Below are 25065 nucleotides of genomic sequence, written 5' to 3'. Positions count from 1 at the left end.
GGCGAAAAATTTATATATGGATGTCGTTTTTTTTGCTAAATTTTACAGCTGAAAGTGAAAAATTTCATTTTTTTGCAAAAAAATCGTTACATTTTGATTAATAACAAAAAATGTAAAAATGCCAGCAGCAATGAAATACCACCAAATGAAATCTCTATTAGTGAGAAGAAAAGGAGGTAAAATTCATTTGGGTGGTAAGTTGCATGATAAACGGTTAAAGTAGTGTAGTGCAGAAGTGTAAAAAGTGCAGTGGTCATGAAGGGGGTTTCAGCTAGCGGGGTTGAAGTGGTTAATATTATTGAAATCAGTGGGTGGTTATTAACGGTACATACTCAGATTGGGTCATTGTCAGTATTGGGGTACCACAGGGGTCAGTATTGAGCCCTATTCTCTTCAATATATTTATTAATGATCTTGTAGAAGGCTTGCACAGTAAAATATCAATTTCTGCAGATGACACTAAACTGTAAAGTAATTAACACCAAAAGATGACAGTATACTGCTACATATGAATCGGGATAGATTGGGCAGAGAAGTGGCAGATGACGTTTAACAATGATAAATGTAAGGTTATTCACATGAGAGGGAATAATACATGTCACCAGCATATGCTAAATGGTAAAACACTGGGTAACACTGACATGTAAAAGGACCTAGGAATTTTAGTGGACAGCATACTAAACTGTAGAAACCAGTGTCAGACAGCTGCTACCAAGGCCAGTAAGATAATGAATTGCATCAAAAGTAACATAGATGCACGTGATCAAAACATAGTCCTGCTGCTTTACAAATCACTAGTCAGACCACACATGGAGTACTGTATACAATTCTGAGCCCCTATCAAAAAGGCAGACATACAGTAGCAGAGCTGGAGAGGGTTCAGAGGAGGGCAACTAAAGTAATGACCGGAATGGGTGGACTACAGTACCCAGAAAGATCAAAATTAGGGTTATTCACTTTAGAAAAAAAAGACGACTAAGGGGAGATCTAATAACCATGTATAAATATATCAGGGGTCAGTACAGAGATCTCTTCAATCATTTATTTATCCTCAGTACTGTGACTAGGGGACATCCTCTACAGAAACATAGAAGAGGATTCTTTACTGTAAGAGCAGTGAGACTCTGTGTGAGGATCTGGTGATGGCAAACTCACTAAAAGAGTTCAAGAGGGGCCTGGATGTATTTATGGAGTGTAATAATATTACAGTTTATAGTTTAGATTTCTGAAGAAGGGTTGTTGATCCAGGGATTGTTCTGATTGCCTGATTGGAGTCAGGAAGGATTTTTTTCCCCTAAAATGAAGAAAATTGGCTTCTATTTCACAGGGTTTTTCATATTATTTTTTGCCTGTCTCTGGATCAACTTGCAGAATAACGGGGGCGTGGCCTAACCGGCATGGACTGACGACGCTCTGCACATCAGCTCCTCTAAAATCCTGAATGTATCCTGGCCATCCGGCAATAATCTGTACCAGCACCGCCGTGCTGGACTGCAAGGAGTGATAGGCGAGAGGGTGAACGTGTTTGGGGCTTCTGCCCTACGCTCCGGCTCTGCTGGTCGGGTGCGGCCTCCAGCCTTGATTCTGCACTGAGACGAGTGGGGCTTCTTCCGCTGCCTGCCACCTGAAGCTGCCGGCTCCCAAACTGCACCGACACTGAGGTGAGCTGCAAGAGGCTTTCTGGACCTACCTATCGGAGGATCTGAGCCAGCCCCATGGCCCAGGCATCTTGGTCCTGCAGTGGGATGGGCAAGAAAAGATTCGGCGGGAGCAGAGCGGCCCCACATTGCTGTGCTGTGTTGGGAGAGATTGGTGCACCGCATGTGATCTGCTGCGCCGCACCACTCAATACCGGAGAAGTCTTGCTTCAGAGGGGGTCTGTGAGGAGGATACTCTTGGGGTTAAATCCTGAACTTTCATTACTGGGAGCTGACCTGGATATGCGACACAGCCATCTTGGATTCCCTTGTTGGTGGAGAGGGGTCTGTCTGCTCTGCTAAATCTGGTAACTGCCTAGAACTGCCATTGAAAGAAAAATAGGGTAAGAGATACTCCTTGAAAGCTACTGTGTTTGTGACCTCAGGCCTCAATTACATGGGCCGCAAGACAGGAACTTCCACTACTACCCCTAAGGCGCTGGTGGATGCCATGAGCCAAACAGTAGGAGATAGGGGAGGGTAGTTCTCCTGACCAAGTGGATATAGATCTAAGTAAAATTATGGCTGCCATTACGAATTGCCAGTCTGCGCTTACAGCTAAAATAGATCACCTTCAAGCAGCCCTAACCTGCCTCCGCCATGATATTGATAAGATACGAGACAGAACCGTGGAGGTGGAAAGGCGATTGGGGAGGTGGAATATGTGGCACACTCATGGGAAATCCAAGTAAGGGCCCTCCAGCAACAGGTGAAAGCACTACAGGCAAAGGTGGAAGATGCAGAAAACCGAAATAAGCGTAATAACATACGCATCCTGGGCCTTCCGGAAAGAGTTGAGGGTCAAGCACCTGAGGACTTGGCAGAGCACCTTATAAAACAAAGTTTGGCCCCTATTAATCTATCCTCAAATTTAGTTGTGGACAGGGCACACAGAATACCCACTAGACCCCTACCACCAGGGGCTCTTGCTCGCCCTTTCATTCCAAAAGTTTTGAACTACCGTGATCTGGACACCATACTAGCAGCAGCTCGCCAGCTGAAAGAGGTAAAATTTGAAAGCACTAGAATCTCATTCTACCCAGACTTCTCATCAGAGGTCCAAAGGCTGAGGCGACAGTTTACGGCGGTGAGATCAAGACTACGAGAGAAGGGCCTCAAATACGCTATGCTATATCCTTTGTGTCTCAGAGTCCAGGATGGAGAATTGTCAAAATTATTTTCTACCCCTGAAGAGGCATCTGACTGGCTAGACGGCAGAGGCTGAAAATCTGCGGGTTCCCAAGTACTCGTGATACAGCACACCTTACGTATAGCCATGTTATAGATGGACTGGACATCTTCGTTGACCCTTGGATTAGTTCGACAATACAGAGTACTTGGTGATTGTTTTATTGTGTCTCCCCGTGTTTCTAAGGGAAGGTTAGCGTATCAAAGGTTTGGGATGCTAGGCTCAGATAATTTGGGAGTGAGGGGTCTGGGCAGGGAGGGGGGTTATTCATAACACTGATCTGGGTTAATCTGTTATGTTTGTCCATGTCCTGTGTTTTGTTGTGTGCATGTGGATATGAATGGCCTGGGCACTCTGGGGTCATCTCATGTCGCTTCACAGGGTTCCTCTTTTGTAATGGCTACCTGTAGGTTTGTCTTCTGGAATGTCCGGGGGCTTAATGACAAAGTGAAATGATCCCTCGTCTTAAATTTACTTGAAGGAATACAACCCTGATGTAGTAATCTTGCAGGAGACTCATCTGAGAGGGCAGAAAATATTAGCTCTAAAACAGCCGTTGGTGAGGCATGCCCATCACGCAGTATATAGTAATTATTTTTCAATGACCCAATTGTTGCAAATGGCCCGTTTTATGAGATTTGCTGCGGGGCCAAATTTGAAAGTAAAGACAAATCTCTCCATCTCTTTATGGGTAGGCTTCTTTTTATTACATAATAACTCTTGTTGGGTCTGGGAGCCTGCTTTTTTTTCTGGCTTTTTCTACATCTCTTTCCTTATATCCCCTGTCTAGTAATCTACCTCTCAGTTCTTCTGACAGTCTGTTGTATCCCTCCTCAGTGTTTATTAATTTCAGCCGCATAAACTGAAATTTTATTTGACGTTAGGTGGGTGAAAACTCCTGTGATGCAAGAGGGAATTTGTGGCAGTAGGCTTACGATAGCCGCTAGTGTGAATGCCATCCTCTCCAACCTCTATGAGCACATCCAAAAATTAAAGTGAATGGCCCCAAAAATTGAGGGTAAACCTCATATTCATATTGTTACTATTATTTAGATAGGACACAAATTCCCTGCATTGCATCTCAAAAATACATCATTGACATATCTTAAAAATGACTGTATTTATTGCAAATATGAGTTTACCGATTAGCATAAGTGCATGATACAGGTGTACCCATGGCAGTTCCTACCCTCTGTCTATACCATTGGTCATCAAACATAAATACATTTTTAGAGAGGATGAAACAGAGCGCCTCTGCTATACTGGTTGATAGCCCGGATCCCCATGTCATGCGGTATCCTAGTGTAAAGACTCTCCACATCCAGTGACACCAGAGCGAGCCCATCGCTCCAATCAAAAGAATTGATGGCCCGAAGGAAATCGCCCGTGTCACTAAGATACGTGGGGGCCCTTGACAAAAGGGGTCTGAGCAACCAATCCATGTATTGGGAAAGGGGTTCAGTAAGCGACCCTATACCTACCACAATGGGCGCGGCCCAGTGGGGCTGTGATAGACTTGTGTATTTTGGGAACAAAATACCAGGCCGGTTTACTGGGGTATTGTGGTATCAATTTCTCAAACATGCTGGATGGCAAAAAATCAGCAGCTATACATTTAGAGACTAATTCCTTTAGCTGAGACAACAGGCTTATTATGGGGTCCTTCCTTAAGTTCTCATAGGCGATTGTGTCATCAAGCTGTCTATGCTCCTCACTCATGTAATGCTGCTTAGTTAGTAAAACCACATTGCCCCCTCTTGTCGGCTGGCTTGACTACGACATAGGTAAGTAATTCTAGACCGCTAACCTCCTCTGTTTTAAAAGGGATCAGTGATATCAAACCCTAAATGGTCAGTGTGTGCTGGGATCTCTCCCTGTTTCGGGGTCCACCTCAAAGCCCACCGGATCGAATTGCTCTGCCAGACTGTATCCCAGCCCCAGATTAAGGGCTGAGATACAGTCCGGGGACAACTCGTAATCCGTGAGGTTAACAACAAGGTTCTGTGTTGGTCGTGTGTCCTTGTCATTGGTAGATAGCTGGGCTAGCGTTTCCAAGAGACTTGTCTCCTCCTTCTGGTCGATTTCCTTTGTTCTTTTATTTCTCCTTCTTTGGATTTTCTTCCTAAAAGGGTGTGCTCCGGAGTTGTTTCTTTACTGGGCCCCCTTCTGAGGCACTGGAGTCAGAATCGGTAGTCCAGAAGTCGCTCTTAGTTCTGCGTGTAGGGAGTCTCTTGCGCTGCCTCCGTTTATTCTATTCAAATACCCTTCCATTGTAATAGTCCCATTTGTCTCTCAGGAACTTATCCTACTTTCTCTCTTATCTCTACTTGTGTTAGGATTAGCTTTTTGTTAAATTTTTTGTCAAAATTTAGATAGTGTATCAGTTAATCTCCCTTTAAGTCCCCTTATTTTGTGTAGGAAATTTTTTTTTTTTTTTTTTTACCTACTTACAATCCAGTATGGATCCAATTGCGGCTCTGTCCAAACAATTTTATGGCCCGTCTTTGGAGGTGGCAGGATTGAAGGCGTCGGTCCTCCAGCAACAGCAGCAATTACAACTGACCGCAAGCCCAGCGGTTGCTACTGGTAACCAGGTTGTTGCGGAACCCAAGGTCCCTCTCCCTGACAGATTTTCTAGGGGAACGGACAAGTTTTTGACATTCCGTGAGGCCTGTAAATTATATTTTAAACTGCGCCCTTACTCCTCTGGTAATGAAGAACAGCGGGTGGGGGTTGTTATTTCCCTGCTGCAGGGGGACCCACAGATTCCCAGGCTCTTCGGTCAGTGGATGAGTTTTTTGGGGGCTTGGGTCTCATATGACGACCCTGACGTAGTTGCACTGGCTGAATCAAGATTACGGAGACTCCTAAAAGGAGAGCAGCCGGTAGAGGAGTATTGCTCTGACTTCCGTAGGTGGGCTTCGGATACCCAATGGAACGACCCGGCTCTCAGGAGTCAGTTCTGCTCTGGGTTATCCGAAAGGGTTAAGGATGCGCTTGCATTATAGGAGACCCCCTTTTCCCTTGATGCGGTTATGTCCCTTTCTATCCGAATAGATAGATGCCTTAGGGACAGGTTGAAAAAAAAACGGAGCAATTAGTAACCCCTCCCAAGCAGCAGTTAGTCTGTACGGACTTAGACGAGCCTATGCAGCTTAGAGGAACCACTCGTCAGGGCCGTTCTCCTGAGGTTCGCCGTAGGTGTGTTTTTTTTTTTTTTGTGGGGAGAGGGGTCATTTCATTAATGTCTGTCCTTCTTTCCTCAGAAACAAAAGACCGTTGGAAAACTACTAACCCCAGGCTGTGTGGAGGATATCAGCCGGGGGGTATATGTTTCCTCCATACGTACATCGCAATTTGTGTTGCCAGCGGTTATTGTTTTTGGTGTTAAGACTGAGACTATTTCTTTCTTTCTAGACAGTGGAGCAGGGGTAAATTTGATAGATGCCCATTTTGCCCGCACTATGGGTTTGTCTCTCTGTACGCTACAGAGACCTATTCACATATTCGCTATTGATTCTGCTCCTCTGTCTCAGAGAAACCTCACCCACATTGTTCATAATTTACACCTTCGGGTAGGGGACCACCATAACGAGATCCAGGACATGTTATGTTCTGGAGGGGCTTCCCACTCAGGTAGTGCTGGGCCTTCCCTGGTTGGTAGCACACAATCCAGTGGTGGATTGGCAGGCCAGGGAGATATTGGAGTGGAGTGAGCATTAGAGAGAAAATTGCTTAAATAGCAATTGCTTAGTCGCCTCCATAACTACCCTACCTACATTTATTTTGGATTTTGAGGACGTTTTTTCTGAAAAGGGTTGTCAGAAGTTACCACCTCACCTTCCTTATGATTGCCCGGTTAACCCTATTCCCGGCGCAAAATTACCCAAGACCAGGTTATATAATCTTTCGGGTCCAGAGAGACAAGCCATGAAAGATTATATCTCCGAGAGCATGGCTAAGGGACACATCAGACCCTCTTCTTCACCCGTGGCTGCAGGGTTTTTCTTCGTTAAAAATAAAGATGGGGTCTGCGTCCTTGCCTAGATTTTCGCGAATTAAATCTGATAACCATCCGAGACCCATACCCTCTTCCTCTCATTCCTGACCTGTTTAACCAGATTGCGGGTGCTAGGTGGTTCTCCAAACTTGATCTTAGGGGGGCCTACAATCTGATTTGTATCAAGGAGGGGGATGAGTGGAAGACAGCTTTTAACACCCCTGAGAGGCATTATGAAAATCTAGTTATGCCTTTCGGTCTGACCAATGCTCCTGCCGTCTTTCAACATTTCGTTAATGACATTTTTAGTCATCTTATCAGCAGGTTTGTGGTGATATACCTAGATGATATTTTAATTTATTCGTCTGATCTGAGAACACATGAGGCGCATGTCAGACAAGTACTGCAGGTCCTACAGACGAATAAATTATATGCCAAAATTCAAAAATGTGTCTTCGCCGTTCAGGAGATACAATTCCTAGGTTATTTTTTATCTGCTTCAGGTTTCCGTATGGATCCTAGGAAGGTCCAGGCAATTTTAGATTGGGATCTTCCCGAGAACCTCAAAGCACTGCAATGGTTCTTGGGCTTCACAAATTTCTATAGGAAACTCATTAAAAATTATTCAGTTATTGTAAAATCCCTTACTGACATGACTAGGAAGGGGACTGATTTTTCTAAATGGTCTGACGCCACTAAAGTTGCTTTTTCCTCTCTAAAAGAGAGGTTTACCTCGGCACCTGTACTAATCCAACCTGATGTCTCTCAACCTTTTATTGTCGAAGTCGATGCGTCAGAGGTGGGAGTGGGGGCAGTGCTGTCTCAGGGTCCGTCTCCTGGCAAATGGCATCCTTGTGCTTTCTTTTCTAAAAAAAAAAAAAAAAAAAAAAAAAAAAAAAAAAAAAAAACACTATCGGCAGCAGAAGGGAACTATTAGCTATTAAACTAGCGTTTGAAGAATGGCGTCACTTTTTAGAGGGGGCAGTCCACCCCGTCACTGTGATTACGGACCACAAAAATCTTCTGTACCTCGAATCAGCTAAGCGTCTCACTCCTAGACAAGCTAGGTGGTCGCTATTTTTTACCAGGTGTAACTATTACCTATCGTCCTGGGGCAAAAAATACCAAGGCTGATGCACTCTCTCGTTGTTTCCCTGGAGGGGGTAATGTGAGTGATCCGGTACCCATTCTTCAAAAAGAGGAGTGGTTGTTTCTGCGGTACACTCTGCTCTGGAGGGGGAAGGTTTTAGAGGTCCAGGGGGACGCCCCGGTCTCTTGCCCCTCAGAAAAATTGTTTGTACCGTTGAACCTGCGTTTCAAATTTTTAAAGGAACATCATAATTCGGCACTTGCTGGGCACCCGGGTAGTAAAGCAACCTTGGAGCTATTGTCTCGTCGTTTTTGGTGGCCAAGGTTGCGTCAGGATGTATTGGATTTTGTGTCTTCTTGTTTTACCTGTGCGCGCGCAAAAGTTTTGCATACACGTCCTGCAGGGTCTCTATTGCCACTCGTCATTCCCAATAGACCATGGACACATCTGTCAATGGATTTTATCACTGACTTACCTTTGTCTGCGGGTAAAACAGTTATTTTGGTAGTCGTAGACAGGTTTAGCAAAATGGTACACTTTATTGCGTTACCCGCACTTCCTAATGCTAAGACTCTTGCTCAGGTATTCATCAGTGAAATCGTGAAGCTTCACGGGGTCCCTTCCGATGTTTTGGATCGCGGTACCCAGTTTATTTCTAAATTTTGGAAAGTTTTTTGTTCCCGTTTGGGGGTACACTTGTCGTTTTCCTCAGCTTTCCATCCTCAGTCGAATGGACAGACTGAGCGTACCAACCAAAACCTTGAGACATATCTAAGATGTTTTGTGTCTGAAAACCAAGGAGTTGTGGTCATCATATTTACCGTTAGCTGAGTTTGCCATAAATAATAGTCGTCAGGAATCCACTGGCAAGTCACCATTTCTTGGTGCATATGGTTTTCATCCCCAATTCTGTTCTTTCAAAGAGGTGGGGGGGGGGGGGGTCTTCTGGGGTTCCCGAAGAGGAACGGTTTTTCGTCATCTCTTTCATCGGTATGGCAGAAGGTGCAAGCTAACTTGAAAAATATGTGAGGTAAATACAAATGCATGGCTGATAAGAGACGGTCACAGGTCCGGACCTAGGAGTGAATGACTATGTATGGTTGTCTACTAGGAATATTAAATTAAAGGTTCCCTCTTGGAAACTGGGTCCTAGGTTTATTGCCCCTTACAAAATTGTAGCCATCATCAACCCCATGGCTTTTCGCCTGGAGCTACCTCAGACTTTTAAAATCCATAACGTCTTTCATAAGTCGTTACTCAAAAAATATGTTCCACCTCTAGAACCGTCACCGCTGCCACCCCCTCCTGTTGTTGTGGATGGTAATCTAGAGTTTCAGATATCCAAAATTGTTAATTCTCGTCGGGTCCGCCGCTCTCTTCAATATCTGGTGCATTGGAGAGGTTACGGTCCCGAGGAAAGAATGTGGGTTCCTGCGTCGGAGGTAAACGCCGACAGGCTAGTTTGGGCTTTTCATGCCTCTCATCCTGAGAGACCTGGTCCTGAGTGTCCGGAGGCCCCTCGTAGAGAGGGGGGTACTGTCATGAGGGTGTCAAGACCCACGCCTGACTCAGTTATACCCAGGGTCAGGAAGTCGCAGCGGTTGGCTGCACGCTCTATGTAGATAAATAGGGCTGTTTCTTTATGGTAGCTTTCTGGGTTTGCTTTGAAAACCTTTTTGGCTCATTCAGGGATCCGTAGCTCCTTCTCAGCTGTTCCTTGTCCAGCACTCCCAACCTCCTTATATTCCCCTCTCACACTTCTCTGGTTGCCAAATATAGAGCTTCCTGCCTGGACTTCTATACTGACCCACTGGAGCTGTGTTGCTGCGTTCTCTGGTTGTTGGTCCAGAACGTTTCCCTCCGGATCCCTGTTGGACCTTTGTGGTCTGCTGTGGTCGCCCACCTGGGTTTATGTGTTTGTCTGTATTGTCTGTCCTCTCCCTGGTGTTTCCCTCTTAGTGTCAGTGGTGCGGACTAGCGATTCCCACCTGCTCGTTCACTATCTAGGGCTCATTTTAGGGAAAGCCAGGGTTTAGGCACGTGATCGCCGCACGGGTGAGGAACCCGTCTAGGGATGTCAGGGCAGTCAGGTGCCAGCCGCAAGGTGAGTCAGAGGTCACCACCTTTCCCTCTCCCTTGGGCAGGGCTTTCCCTTTTCCCTCCCTGTGCGTGACGCCGGTCATTGCACCAGCTCATTCAGATCAAGTGTATCTGACCCCGATGCGCCTGTTCCACATGCGTAGACTACCGTATCCTTCATGTTTGAGATGTGGGGAATCGTACCATATGATATGGGCGTGTCCCACTATGCAGCTGTACTGGGGTCTGATATGCACTTTTATTAATACGAAGCTGGGGCTATCGGGGAACTGTTCCCCTTTAGTATGCTTACTGGGACTTGTGGTAGACGTAATCCCCACTGAATATGGCAAAAGACTGCTCCGTTTTACGGGAGAAAGACTATTCTCCTAAACTGGAAACCACCTAAGGCCCCTACTTTGGAACAGTGGAAACAACTCAAAGGTTGATCTCAACATGTATAAGCTAACATACACTGCTAGAGAAAGTCCAGACCGCTTTGAAAAGATCTGGGGCGTTTGGCTACATGCGCAAAACACGGTTTAAGTATTGATTTGGGTGGGGCAACGGGGTGCTCAGGTGTGTATGTGTGTGCGGTGTGAATGATGTCTAGAGATCACTCAATATGTCTGGGGGGATACTGCCATAAAAAGACACATGCATCTAATTCTGATTGAGTTCCCTGTCTAATATTAGACTTCTCCTGTGATTGATTACTGTGATACCTGGGCTTGCGGTCTCCAATAATGTCTAATATTCTTTGTTTTCTTTTATCCAGGTTGGGATGCTGATGTACTGTGAACTAAAAAGTTTATAAATAAATACTATTTAAAAAAAAAATTGCAGAACAACGAGATGACTCGTTTCAGCCTTACAAATTATGGGAATCATTCATTTTACTTAAACGCCTATATTAGGTGTCTTTTAGTTGCAGATGGCGGTGCAAGCATTAGTTGCGCTGCTATCTGCGACTTCACCCTGCTTTTGCCAGGTCTAAAAGGGGAAGGCCAGCCCGTCTCATTCATCATTTTCTACGCCTGTTTTAGGAGTAGAAAATGGTCTAAATGTAAGACAGCTAGGAAGCTATCTTCCATTTAGAACTGGCACTGGATGCGCCAAAGTTAGAGAGAACTAACAAACAGTTCCTTGAGACTGATGAATCTCCTCTTAGAAGAGGAGAGAACCTTTTTTGAGAAATCAGTCATCTTGAAAGGACTCAGATACTACCTTGACTTTTAAAACTGAGCCAGACTTCAATAGATGAGAATCCTCCTTACAGACTGCGGTAAAAAGGTTTCAAGGGCTCATTAAAGAGAGAAAACACAAACAATTTAATAGAGATCTGAAAGAAGTTAAAGAAAATAGAGCGTATAAGCCCGAGACTTAAACAACCCCCACTTCCCTCAGAATTCGAGATATCACTTCTGAACAGGATTTCTCTGACTCCTCAATCCAGCGGAAGAAACTATAATAGAAGAGGTCAGAGGGGAAGGGGATGACCAAGCAGTAGTAGATGTCCAAGGTCAAGTGCCCTGAGGGAAAGAGGGGGGCGACTCCTCATCTTTTGCTATGTCTACTCCTGGTGCACGGGGGGATTTTTTTGCGAAGGGTACCCCCTACCAACTTCAGGACCGAATAAGGACAGTGGAGGATTATTTGAACAAAATTAGTTACAGATAATTAACCTCTCCTCCTGGACTCTTAGTATTACCGAAAGTCATGTTTTGAAGAAGGGACTGTCCTTTGTTCCCACCACAAGGTTCAGTCCCTTTACCTGGATCAAGCATCTCCATTTATTTGCCAGAAAATTGAAATGGCACAAATTCATGAAAAATAGTAACAAACAGACCTGTGAACAATTGGGAATCCAGGACTGGAATTTTGTAGATCTAAAAATCCTTATGGATCTCTGGGATAAAGGTGCAAGGGCACCAGGACAAGGCCCTTTCACCAACTTGCGTCCAAAGAGTAATAGGTTGACACCACCAATGAATTACGACCACATTGCTATCTTTTTACAGATGGCGACTACTGATATTGAGGGTATCAATTCCTCCACACAGCCATTTAGTAATCTATCCGGGCCAGAGATGGAGGCTTTATGTCTTGAAAAATACACCTCAATAATAATAAAACCTGCTGATGAGGGTGGGAACCTGGTCGTAATGGACAGTTGTCAATATGTGTGAACGTTTACTTAGCGACCATGATTGCGATCGCATTCTGCCAGCTCACCCCACAGATGTGTTTCTGGGACTTTTAGTAGGTATACTGGACAGAGCACTCTATAAAAAAAATTCGTAAGTGAATCTGAGTACTCTTTCCTTAAACCAAACTCTGATCATATAGAGCAATGATAAAGCCTGCTGTCTACTGTACAGAAGGTCTGGGGTTCAATTTCCAGCAAATACCTATGAGTAAAGATAGTAAACATTCCACTAACCAATTGATCAAATTTAAAACGTGCACATGGCACGCTTGATAGAGTGAGAAGTGCATTTCAACTTTTATTTATTTCTACAGCACATTTTTTATTGCAATGTTGTTGTCCAAAGTGCTTCACAGTTACATTAAAACATACATTAATAAAAACCATTAGCAGTCAATTTGTGTAGGTGGGCTTGAAAATGAGGGAGTGGTGGTAGTTTAGAAATCATGTCCTGATTTTTCAGCTCACACTCTAGCTTTTGTCACTCTGCTGGCTGCTCACACACCTGGGTTCCTATGGTAGCTCACTCTACAGCAAGGACAGAGAAGAGCGGTTAAAAACAAACTGCTCCAACTTGCTCACTTCACTGGCGATTGCCATCTTCAAACGGTTGTAGTTTAAAAATGATAAATCCTCGAGTGAAGAGCTTTATATTGTGAGAACAACAAGACCCAGACCTCGCAATTTGACATATTTGGAGTGTTTTTGCAAAGAAGAGTGGGCAAGTCTTGCCAAGTCAAAATGTGCCATGCTGATAGATTCATACCCAAAAAGACTGAGTGCTGTAATAAAATCAATAGGTGCTTCAACAAAGTATTAGTTTAAGGGCGTGCACACTTATGCAACCATATTTTATTTGTATATTCTTTCTTCCCTCTACCTAAAAGATTTCAGTTTGTTTTTCAATTGAGTGGTACAGTTTATAGGTCACATTAAAGGTGGAAAAAGTTGTGAAATGATTTATCTTTGTCTCATTTTTTACATCACAGAAACCTAAAATTTTTACAGGGGTGAGTAGATTTTTTATATCCACTGTATATGCCTCATCAGTATTCACTGCTTCAGCAGGCTGCAGTATTACCTATGAACACTTGTTTGCGATAATATGCTGATAATTGTGTTGCCTAATGGCCTATGTCTAAAGTAGTGTAAGGATGATTCTTTTATTGCACCAAGTGTCCTGCTTCCCATGGTACTAGAGAGGTCATCGACAAGCCAGTGTTGCTATGTGAGAAATAAATAAGAAAAGAGAATGTGTCCATCCTATGGCATGATGGAAATGTGAATTGGAGGAGGTTTCTTTCCTATTTTATCTTTGTTTTGAGTGTGGAGTTTTTTCCTTTTACTTGCGACAGAAAAATTGACTCTATGACCTGCTCTAATGGATAATTGTGGACATGTACATCAGACATTTATATCATTCTTTGTAAGACTTCTGAAATTAATTGCTTGGACCAAACCTTATTTAGGGTTTTATAGCAAAGGGGTTAATACATATGCCCTCACAACTTTTCTGTTTTAATGTATTATTTAGTTTTGTTATTTCATTTAAAGGCATTCTGTCACCTACATAACATGTTTCAAAACTGATTATGTAGCTCTGTGGGAGGCAGATATATAACACTGATGGTACCTGGCTTTAGGTTTTCAGAGTCTCCAAAGTGCCAAGAGCTATGTTTTTAAGATATGCAATTTACCTATCGCAAGTGCCCAGTGCTCCCCGACTTACTGGCACCTGACTCCTCCGCCCATGTACCCAAGACTGTGTGACACCTGAAAACCCTATAATAGTGAGGGGACACGACCACCGGCTCCCTGCACTTAATACGGACGGAGTCAGGGTCGCCTAGAATCAAGCCAGCAAGGAAACACAAATAAAGGAAAGGGCTTATCTGAGCAAACAGCAGCAGCCTCCATCAGTGAACACCTCATCCAGGAAGTAGTATAAACTGCAAAGTGAGGCAGTATGGGAAGGAATAGAAAGGGAGACAATTAGTCTAAATAGGTGATACCTGGGAGAAAGAAAGGAGATGAGAAATTGAAACCAAAACAAAGAACGTCATGCAGGAGGTAGAGAAGAACGTCTGCCAGACCTTCTCACAGAACTGGCAGTGACATAGAGACTGTGAAAAACTAAAGTCAGGTACCATCAGTGTTAAATATCTGCCTCCCACAGAGCTATATAATCAGTTTAAAACATGTTACATGTATGTAGGTGACAGACTCCCTTTAAAACAAGGTATTTCTTTTTTATTCCACTCAATTTTAACCATTTTGTCAGGTCCATTGTACTGCATACCTATAAGCACAGCTGGAGGACTGTTAAATGTAAGTAACACTGTTGTAGCAGGAGCAGACACGAGATAAGTTCTTTAACATTTTTTTCTTTTTTCAATTCTAGATCCATATGTAAAGATTCACCTCATGCAAAATGGGAAAAGACTAAAAAAGAAGAAAACTACAGTGAAAAAAAAGACCCTGAACCCATACTTCAATGAGTCCTTCAGTTTTGAGATTCCATTTGAACAAATACAGGTATAATAACACCTACTTCATAAGATACTGAAAGGGACTACATAAAGCAGTGCACAACATTTTGGCACACTAGTGCCTCTGAACTAATACACACACTAGACTTCCTCAAAATAAAGATCCAATACTAGACTCTCCCTAAATAAAGATCAAAAACCAGACTTCCTCTAGATAAAGTCCACAGACCTTCAGATAAGAAAGAGTCCTGTCAACCTCCAGTCCTTCAGCTTGAGTATCAAGAGATTAGGACAGGATAGGCTGCCGTGAAACACCAAATCCTTTCTCCTGAGCATTGCTGTTGGATTTTTGGTTTCCGGTTATATGCAACATCTGGATTCTGGTAAATGTCTAGGTCATGGCATTAATAAACGACCTAATTAGAAGCAGAAAAAGGAAATTAGATGAGCAAGCACTTATCTGCTCAATTCTTTTCTGGGGAAAAAAAAAAGGATTGATGACATGCACAGATGTCCGTGTCACCCTCCCCCTGGGACCATGTACAGTCAGACAGGCTGATAGAAAGATCTGTGTCTCTCTTTTGCCCTTGCAGCCTGTTGGCATGTCCCTCACTGGCCCCCCTGTCCTCCTTTAGGCTGGCATCATAGCTGACTGAAGGTGTGAAGGGTTGCTTTATCCTGGCACAGAATAAGATATGCCAGGATAAAGCAACCCTTCACACCTTCAGTCAGCTATGATGCCAGCCTAAAGGAGGACAGGGGGGCCAGTGAGGGACATGCCAACAGGCTGCAATGGCAAAAGAGAGACACAGATCTTTCTATCAGCCTGTCTGACTGTACATGGTCCCAGGGGGAGGGTGACACGGACATCTGTGCATGTCAATCCTTTTTTTTTTTCCCAGAAAAGAATTGAGCAGATAAGTGCTTGCTCATCTAATTTCCTTTTTCTGCTTCTAATTAGGTCGTTTATTAATGCCATGACCTAGACATTTACCAGAATCCAGATCACAGCTCCAAAAAGGTTGCACCAAGCACACCACAACCACACACATCAATATAGATTATATTTTGCACTGTTTCTATCTAGTCCATACCTGATCTTTATATTAAAATATGAAAATTGATTCTCTAGTGAGACCCATTACACGCTCCGGTAATAGCAATAATGATTATCACCAAAGATGGACCTAATATATTTCTGACAGATGGAAACAATTTTAATAAGTCAGAAAATACATTATTATTCACTGACTTTCATCTTAAAAAATCTTTTTCATTTACCTTAGTTAAAAAAATAAAATACAATAAAAGTATTGAGAGGCTTTTTAGAGGGATGTAATTCAGAAGATTTTTTTTTTTTTTTTGTTTCCATATTATGTTTCCATATTATGTTTCCCCAGACCTCCTAGGGTTCATCAGAAACAGAATTTTGGCACTATAACATATTTTCTGATGAACTTCAGGAGGTTCAGGTGTTTTGTCCATAACACTGAAGCAATAAAGCACCCATGTTCTACCCATCTGAAAGCATCATTTTAGGATTACAGGATGGAAAATGATATACTATATAATTCTCAACTTCTCATACATTAGTGTTTTTTTGAGACTATATTTTATCTTAATGACTCTGCCAGAGTACACACTTTAGTTGCAAATTTTCATTTTTATTTTTTTAGATAACCACTGTTTGTTGCAAAGTTGCATGAAGGTGGAAAATGTAGATTTTGGTAACTTGGCAACTTTTTTTATGTATAGCATACATGTTTCACACATTTGGATGGCTTTCAAATTTTGCATGGCCTCTTTTTCAGTGTTTTTAAAAGCACAAACTGTTGCTGATGTCTACACTGTATATATTATATTTTCCCACATATTTTTACTTTGGTTTTTGTATGTAAACGTAGATGATTGGATTAACTGCAAATGTTTATTTTTTCAATATTTTTATTTTTTTAATCCTGTTTGCCTCAAAGTTACATGAAGGTGGACGTGGTTGTTTCAGGCAATACATATGTTTTGAGGATGGACTTTTACATTTTTCCGTTGAACAATTTGATTCAGGTACAAATACATTTGACTCAAATCAAAATCAAATTTTTTAGATTTCTCTTTCTTTTCAAATTTAACCCATTGGCTACCAGCGCCATACATGTACCACGCTGGAGCGATAGGCAAACATGGCACTCGCTCGCATGTGCAGCATGTGTCACGGCCAGCAGGTCTCTGCCGTTTCAAACAGCAGAGACCTGCCGCTAATTACCGTGCCCGGCAATAATACTGATCATGGTAATTAAAGACTTTAGATGCCTGTGGCTTCCTACCGACATCCCCTGTAGCCTGTACAGAGTCCCACTACATTGTATGCCATAATTAATGGTGGCTTTAGAGAGTACAACTTGTCCTGCAAAAAAATAAGCCCTCATACAGCTATGTGAATGGAAATATAAAAAAGTTATGGCTCAAGGAAGATAGGGAAGAAAAATGAAAATGCAACGACCAAAAAACCTCCGGTAGTGAAAAGCTTAAGGGGTTGGATACTTTCTGGCTACTGCTGATCAATGCGTTCATAGAGTATTATTTGGCGTTTAGTGGTATATAGCCTTTTTGATATTCTGTGCCATTGTCTACATTTCCTAAGGTATGCCCCTTGTTGGCCAAGTCTTTTGGCTGTCCACACAGAGGTCTTGACAATAAAATGGCTGCTGATGGAGGGTCATGCAACCAGGCACATCACTCCGTTTCCTGCATTCAATACACTGCACCTGCCATCTGTCCTTGCACTCTTGAGAGTTTATTGCAGGCATGGAGGATGCTGAGTGATGTGCACAGAATATAAACGGCTATATTAGTGATGTCATCTCACATACACATAGGTATGTGACATTAAGCCAAAAAGTGACCTACCCCTTTAATGTCAAAGTGACAATGATATATCTATCTGGGTAAATGTTACAAAAATTGTCCGTTATTGGGGGCAGATGACTATTTGTTCACACACGGTAATTGTTTAACCACCTAGCTTAACCACCTCCCGATCGCCTAACGCGCCGATGCGTCCAGGAGGTGGTTGATTTGTTCCTCCTGGACGCATCGGCGCATCATCTCGCGATACCCGAGATTTCCTGTGAACGCGCGCATGCAGGCGCGCGCTCACCGGAACAGAAGGTAAGCGAGTGGATCTCCAGCCTGCCAGCGGCGATCGCTTGCTGGCAGGCTGGAGATGTGATTTTTTTTAACCCCTAAGGCCTAGTTCACACTTCAGTGTTTGGTCAGTGATTTCCATCAGTGATTTGTGAGCCAAAACCAGAAGTGGAGCCTCCACAGACATGAGGTAGACGGGAAAGATCTGCTCCTGTTCTATGTTTAGAGCTGCACCTGGTTTTGGCTCACAAATCACTGATGGAAATCACTGACTAAACACTGAAGTGTGAACGAGGCCTAAAAGGTATATTAGACGCTGTTTTGATAACAGCGTCTAATATACCTACTACCTGGTCCTCTGGTGGTCCCTTTTGTTAGGATCGACCACCAGAGGACACAGGTAGGTCAGTGAAGTCGCACCAAACACTACACTACACCTATTAACCCCTTAAGTCGCACCAAACACTACACTTATTAACCCCTTATAAACCCCTGATCACCCCATATAAACTCCCTGATCACCCCCCCTGTCATTGATAACCCCCCTGTCAGGCTCCGTTCAGACGTCCGTATGATTTTTACGGATCCACAGATACATGGATCGGATCCGCAAAACACATGCGGACGTCTGAATGGAGCCTTACAGGGGGGGTGATCATCCCATATACACTCCCTAATCACCCCCTGTCATTGATCACCCCCCTGTAAGGCTCCATTCAGACGTCCGCATGTGTTTTGCAGATCCGATCCATGTATCCATGGATCCGTAAAAATCATACGGACGTCTGAATGGAGCCTTACCAGGGGGATGATCAATGATTGAGGTGATCAGGGAGTCTATATGGGTGATCACCCCCCTGTCATTGATCACCCCCCCTGTAAGGCTCCATTCAGACATTTTTTTGGCTCAAGTTAGCGGAAATATATATATTTTTTTTGTTTGTTTTTTCTTACAAAGTCTCATATTCCACTAACTTGTGTCAAAAAATAAAATCTCACATGAACTCACCATACCCCTCACGGAATCCAAATGCGTAAACATTTTTAGACATTTATATTCCAGACTTCTTCTCACGCTTTAGGGCCCCTTAAAAGCCAGGGCAGTATAAATACCCCACATGTGACCCCATTTCGGAAAGAAGACACCCCAAGATATTCGCTGAGGGGCATATTGAGTCCATGAAAGATTGAAATTTTTGTCCTAAGTTAGCGGAAAGTGAGACTTTGTGAGAAACAAAAAAAATATCAATTTCCACTAACTTATGCAAAAAAATAAAAAAATTCTATGAACTCGCCAGGCCCCTCATTGAATACCTTGGGTGTCTTCTTTCCAAAGTGGGGTCACATGTGGGGTATTTATACTGCCCTGGCTTTTTAGAGGCCCTAAAGCGTGAGAAGAAGTCTGGGATCCAAATGTCTAAAAATGCCCTCCTAAAAGGAATTTGGGCCGCTTTGCACATCTAGGCTGCAAAAAAATGTCACACATCTGGTATTGCCGTACTCAGGAGTAGTTGGGCAATGTGTTTTGGGGTGTCATTTTACATATACCCATACTGGGTGAGAGAAATATCTTGGTCAAATGCCAACCTTGTATAAAAAAAAAAAAAAAAAAAAAAAAAAAAAAAAAAAGGGAAAAGTTGTCTTTTGCCAAGATATTTCTCTCACCCAGCATGGGTATATGTAAAATAACACCCCAAAACACATTCCCCAACTTCTCCGGAGTACGGCGATACCAGATGTGTGACACTTATTTGCAGCCTAGGTGGGCAAAGGGGCACACATTCCAAAGTGCACCTTTCGCAGGCCATTTTTTTACACATTTTGATTGCAAGGTACTTCTCACACATTTGGGCCCCTAAATTGCCAGGGCAGTATAACTACGCCACAAGTGACCCCATTTTGGAAAGAAGACACAAAGGTATTCCGTGAGGGGCACGGCGAGTTCCTCTAATTTTTTATTTTTTTGTGACAAGTTAGCGGAAAATGTGTGAAAAAAAAGTGTGACACATCTGGTATCGCCGTACTCAGGAGAAGTTGGGGAATGTGTTTTGGAGTGTCATTTTACATATACCCATGCTGGGTGAGAAAAATATCTTGGTCAAATGCCAACTTTGTATAAAAAAATGGGAAAAGTTGTATTTTGCCAAGATATTTCTCTCACCCAGCATGGGTATATGTAAAATGACACTCCAAAACACATTCCCCAACTTCTCCTGAGTACGGCGATACCAGATGTGTGACACTTTTTTGATGCCAAGGTGGGCAAAGGGGCACATATTCCAAAGTGCACCTTTCGGATTTCACCGGTCATTTTTTTACAGATTTTGATTGCAAAGTACTTCTCACACATATGGGCCCCTAAATTGCCAGGACAGTATAACTACGCCACAAGTGACCCCATTTTGGAAAGAAGACACCCCAAGGTATTCTGTGAGGGGCATGGCGAGTTCCTAGAATTTTTTAATTTTTGTCGCAAGTTAGTGGAATATGAGACTTTGTAAGAAAAAAAAAAAAAATCATCATTTTCCGCTAACTTGTGACAAAAAAATAAAAAGTTCTATGAACTCACTATGCCCATCAGCGAATACCTTAGGGTGTCTACTTTCTGAAATGGGGTCATTTGTGGGGTTTTTCTACTGTTTGGGCATTGTAGAACCTCAGGAATCATGACAGGTGCTCAGAAAATCAGAGCTGTTTCAAAAAGCGGAAATTCACATTTTTGTACCATAGTTTGTAAACGCTATAACTTTTACCCAAACCATTTTTTTTTTTTTGCCCAAACATTTTTTTTCATCAAAGACATGTAGAACAATACATTTGGCAAAAAAATTATATATGGATGTTGTTTTTTTTTGCAAATTTTTACAGCTGAAAGTGAAAAATGTTTTTTTTGCAAAAAATTTGTTACATTTTGATTAATAACAAAAAAGTAAAAATGTCAGCAGCAATAAAATACCACCAAATGAAAGCTCCATTAGTGAGAAGAGGAGGTAAAATTCATTTGGGTGGTAAGTTGCATGACCGAGCGATAAATGGTGAAAGGAGTGTAGTGCCGAAGTGTAAAAAAAGTGCTCTGGTCATGAAGGGGGTTTCAGCTAGCAGGGCTGAAGTGGTTAAACACCCTTAATGACCAGACCACTTTTTACAATTCTGCACTACACTACTTTCACCGTTTATTGCTCGGTCATGCAACTTACCACCCAAATGAATTTTTCCTCCTTTTCTTCTCACTAATAGAGCTTTCATTTGGTGGCATTTCATTACTGCTGACATTTTTTTATTTTTTGTTATTAATCGAAATGTAACAAAATTTTTGAAAAAAAAAAATGTCATTTTTCACTTTCAGTTTTTTTTAAAAAACAAAACAAAAACAACAACATCCATATATAAATTTTTCGCTAAATTTATTTTTCTACATGCCTTTGATTAAAAAAAAAAATGGTTTGGGTAAAAGTTATAGCGTTTACAAACTATGGTACAAAAATGTGAATTTGTTTCCTGAGGTTCTACAATGCCCAGACAGTAGAAAACCCCCACAAATGACCCCATTTCGGAAAGTAGACACCCTAAGGTATTCGCTAATGGGCATAGTGAGTTCATAGAACTTTTAATTTTTTGTCACAAGTTAGCGGAAAATGATGATTTTTTTTCTTTTTTTTTCTTACAAAGTCTCATATTCCACTAACTTGTGACAAAAAATAAAAACTTCCATGAACTCACTATGCCCATCATGAAATACCTTGGGGTGTCTTTTTTCCAAAATGGGGTCACTTGTGGGGTAGTTATACTGCCCTGGCATTTTAGGGGCCCAAATGTGTGCGAAGTAGTTTGAAAAAAAAAAATCTGTAAAAAGGGCCTGTGAGATCCGAAAGGTGCTTTTTGGAATGTGGGCCGCTTTGCCCACCTAGGTGGCAAAAAAGTGTCATACAATGTATCGCCGTACTCAGAAGTAGGGCAATGTGTTTTGGGGTGTCTTTTTACATATACCCATGCTGGGTGAGAAATCTCAGCAAAAGACAACTTTTCCAAATTTTATTTATACAAAGTTGGCATTTGACCAAGATATTTATCTCACCCAGAATGGGTATATGTAAAATGACACCCCAAAACACATTTCCCAACTTCTCCTTAGTACGGCGATACCACATGTGTGACACTTTTTTGCAGCCTAGATGCGCAAAGGTAACATAGTAACATAGTACATAAGGCCGAAAAAAGACATTTGTCCATCCAGTTCGACCTGTCATCCTGCAAGTTGATCCAGAGTAAGGCAAAAAAACAGCTTTTGGGGATGTTGGAGAGAGCCCTAAGCTATAGTCCCTAGTACTAGGCCCTGAGCGACTCCTGATGGTGGAGGCCCCCTGTCCTCGAACCTAACTGGACACTCCTGATGTGCCCTAACAAGTAAGGTGGTTGAGAGTCAGGATTAAATGTGGTGGGCTGGTGTAGGCGTGGACAAAGAGGATCAATAACACGCAATGCACAGTGTATACAGCCCTGTTGATACAAATGACCAGCAGGTACACGGTGCAGTAAACTACACTATAATTACATGAAGACACCAAATGACTGATAATCAATAATGTCACAGATCTAGTCTGTGTAAAGCCCCAACGCGTTTCCCCCACCGTGTGGGATCATCAGGGGGTGGATACATATAAGATAAATCATCAATAAAGATAATAAGGAAAAAACCATGTCAGACGGGTGGAGACCCAAACAATGTTGGCATCCCTATAATATAGCCGTCTAGCAGGCAGTGTCAAACGACATACATAGTTAAAAAAGGAAATTGGACCAGATAGTATTCCTGGGAGGTCTAGAGGGATAGACACAGTATCAAACGTCTTGATATAACGGGCATGTGCAACTCACATACGGCCATCAAACATGGATGTCTGTAGAGAGAAACATAATACACGCTATATATATGCGTTCAAGTGTACACAAGTTACACACCCACTATTGTGAGACGCCTCCACCAACACCTATCAGATTATAGGAGATCACTCACTAGAGTAAGGCAACATATAAAGCGCATACGTGATCGTGGTTGAGCGGAATATCCAGTACCCATGTAAAGTAACAACAGATAAACTAGTTACCTTTAAAGGTGATCTGGATAGTGTAGTCCGGCCCCTCAGGATCTGGCCGTCCACTAGTTGAAGTACACTTAGTGACAAAGGAGTGTATATATGTCAGGTATGCCCGAAGATCATCATCTCATGCCTAGGTGTAATGAAATAGGGATACTTACTTATGATGAGGAGTCCCTCAGATCCTATAAAGCCTCCCAGGGTCCACTGCTTGGTCAGATCCAAGTAGCCCTTGATTTATACAGATACCCTAATTAGAAATGCAATCACCTGTGACCCCCTCCGGTGTATGGTTCGCACGCCTGAACCAGTGCCGGCGTGCGCTCCATTGTGGAACGCACGCCGCAGGATATCCGGTTCAGACGTCCGGATATGACGTCATAGGGTCTTGCGTTCCAGCGTGGAATGCACGGCGATCCCAGCGTCTAGGTACGGCATGACCAGACTGAGCCCTGCGTTCCAGAATGGAGCGCATAGGGCCAGATCGATTTAAGGAGCATAAAATCCTCCCAATGACGTATATATAAAAGCATTGAGTAGAGTAAGTGCATGGCCAAAACGTATCATCGATAATTTAAAGCCGCTTATGCAAGCCCATTATGGCGAATGCATAAAGATAAGTAATAGTGTCCATGCAACAAAAAATAAAGATAAATATAAAAATCAGCCATCTAAATGATAAAAGGTAGCTTTGTTATTCATTGTTTAAAGGTAACTAGTTTATCTGTTGTTACTTTACATGGGTACTGGATATTCCGCTGTGATCTCATCTATTACTATATTATTTCTCTAGTATCCCATCATACTGGATGTGAGTTAAACAGACTGTGGACAACATTAATACAACCTGTTGTCTAGAGCACCACTATTTAGAAGACTGCCATCTGTACCTCTTGGCATCAACCACGATCACGTATGCACTTTATATGTTGCCTTACTCTAGTGAGTGATCTCCTATAATCTGATAGGTGTTGGTGGAGGCGTCTCACAATAGTGGGTGTGTAACTTGTGTACACTTGAACGCATATATATAGCGTGTATTATCTTTCTCTCTACAGACATCCATGTTTGATGGCCGTATGTGAGTTGCACATGCCCGTTATATCAAGACGTTTGATACTGTGTCTATCCCTCTAGACCTCCCAGGAATACTATCTGGTCCAATTTCCTTTTTTAACTATGTATGTCGTTTGACACCGCCTGCTAGACGGCTATATTATAGGGATGCCAACATTGTTTGGATCTCCACCCGTCTGACATGGTTTTTTCCTTATTATCTTTATTGATGATTTATCTTATATGTATCCACCCCCTGATGATCCCACACGGTGGGGGAAACGCGTTGGGGCTTTACACAGACTAGATCTGTGACATTATTGATTATCAGTCATTTGGTGTCATGTAATAGTAGTGTAGTTTACTGCACCGTGTACCTGCTGGTCATTTGTATCAACAGGGCTGTATACACTGTGCATTGCGTGTTATTGATCCTCTTTGTCCACGCCTACACCAGCCCACCACATTTAATCCTGACTCTCAACCACCTTACTTGTTAGGGCACATCAGGAGTGTCCAGTTAGGTTCGAGGACAGGGGGCCTCCACCATCAGGAGTCGCCCCTGGGCTCAGGGCCTAGTACTAGGGACTATAGCTTAGGGCTCTCTCCAACATCCCCAAAAGCTGAATTATCTGGGTGGTCTGGTGTACGCCTGGACATTTCGTGGACAATGTGTTTGTCATAAGTAATATTAAACTTTAATCATTTATATTTTTGTTAGGGTTAGGCTGTAGCTGGACTTGACTAATTTTGAATACTTAACCCATCATTATAATACTTCTCAATTTGCTGGATGTTGAAGGCAAAAAAAAAACCTGTGAGGTAGAAGCCTTTTAGGAGGGCATTTTTAGACATTTGGATCCCAGACTTCTTCCCACGCTTTAGGGCCCCTAAAAGGCCAGCGCAGTATAAATACCCCACATATGACCCCATTTTGGAAAGAAGACACCCCAAGGTATTCAATGAGGGGCATGCCGAATTCATAGAAAAAACATTTTTGGGGCACAAGTTAGTGGAAA

General features: G+C 42.7%; 1 protein-coding gene across 5 annotated transcripts in view; it reads left to right on the top strand.

The window, feature by feature from the left end:
- LOC122933299 (synaptotagmin-2) overlaps positions 1–25065 on the top strand; it is a 574820-nt gene that overhangs the window by 532118 nt on the left and 17637 nt on the right. For all 5 annotated transcript variants that reach the window (XM_044288196.1, XM_044288199.1, XM_044288197.1 and 2 more), the window contains one exon: positions 14666–14799. In XM_044288196.1, coding sequence (XP_044144131.1) covers positions 14666–14799 — 134 coding nt within the window. The remainder of the gene's footprint in view (positions 1–14665; positions 14800–25065) is intronic.

The sequence above is a fragment of the Bufo gargarizans genome, chromosome 3, assembly GCF_014858855.1.
Source record: "Bufo gargarizans isolate SCDJY-AF-19 chromosome 3, ASM1485885v1, whole genome shotgun sequence".
NCBI lineage: Eukaryota > Metazoa > Chordata > Amphibia > Anura > Bufonidae > Bufo > Bufo gargarizans.
Note: the sequence above shows the minus strand (reverse complement) of the source record. Positions and strands in the feature narration are given on the sequence as shown.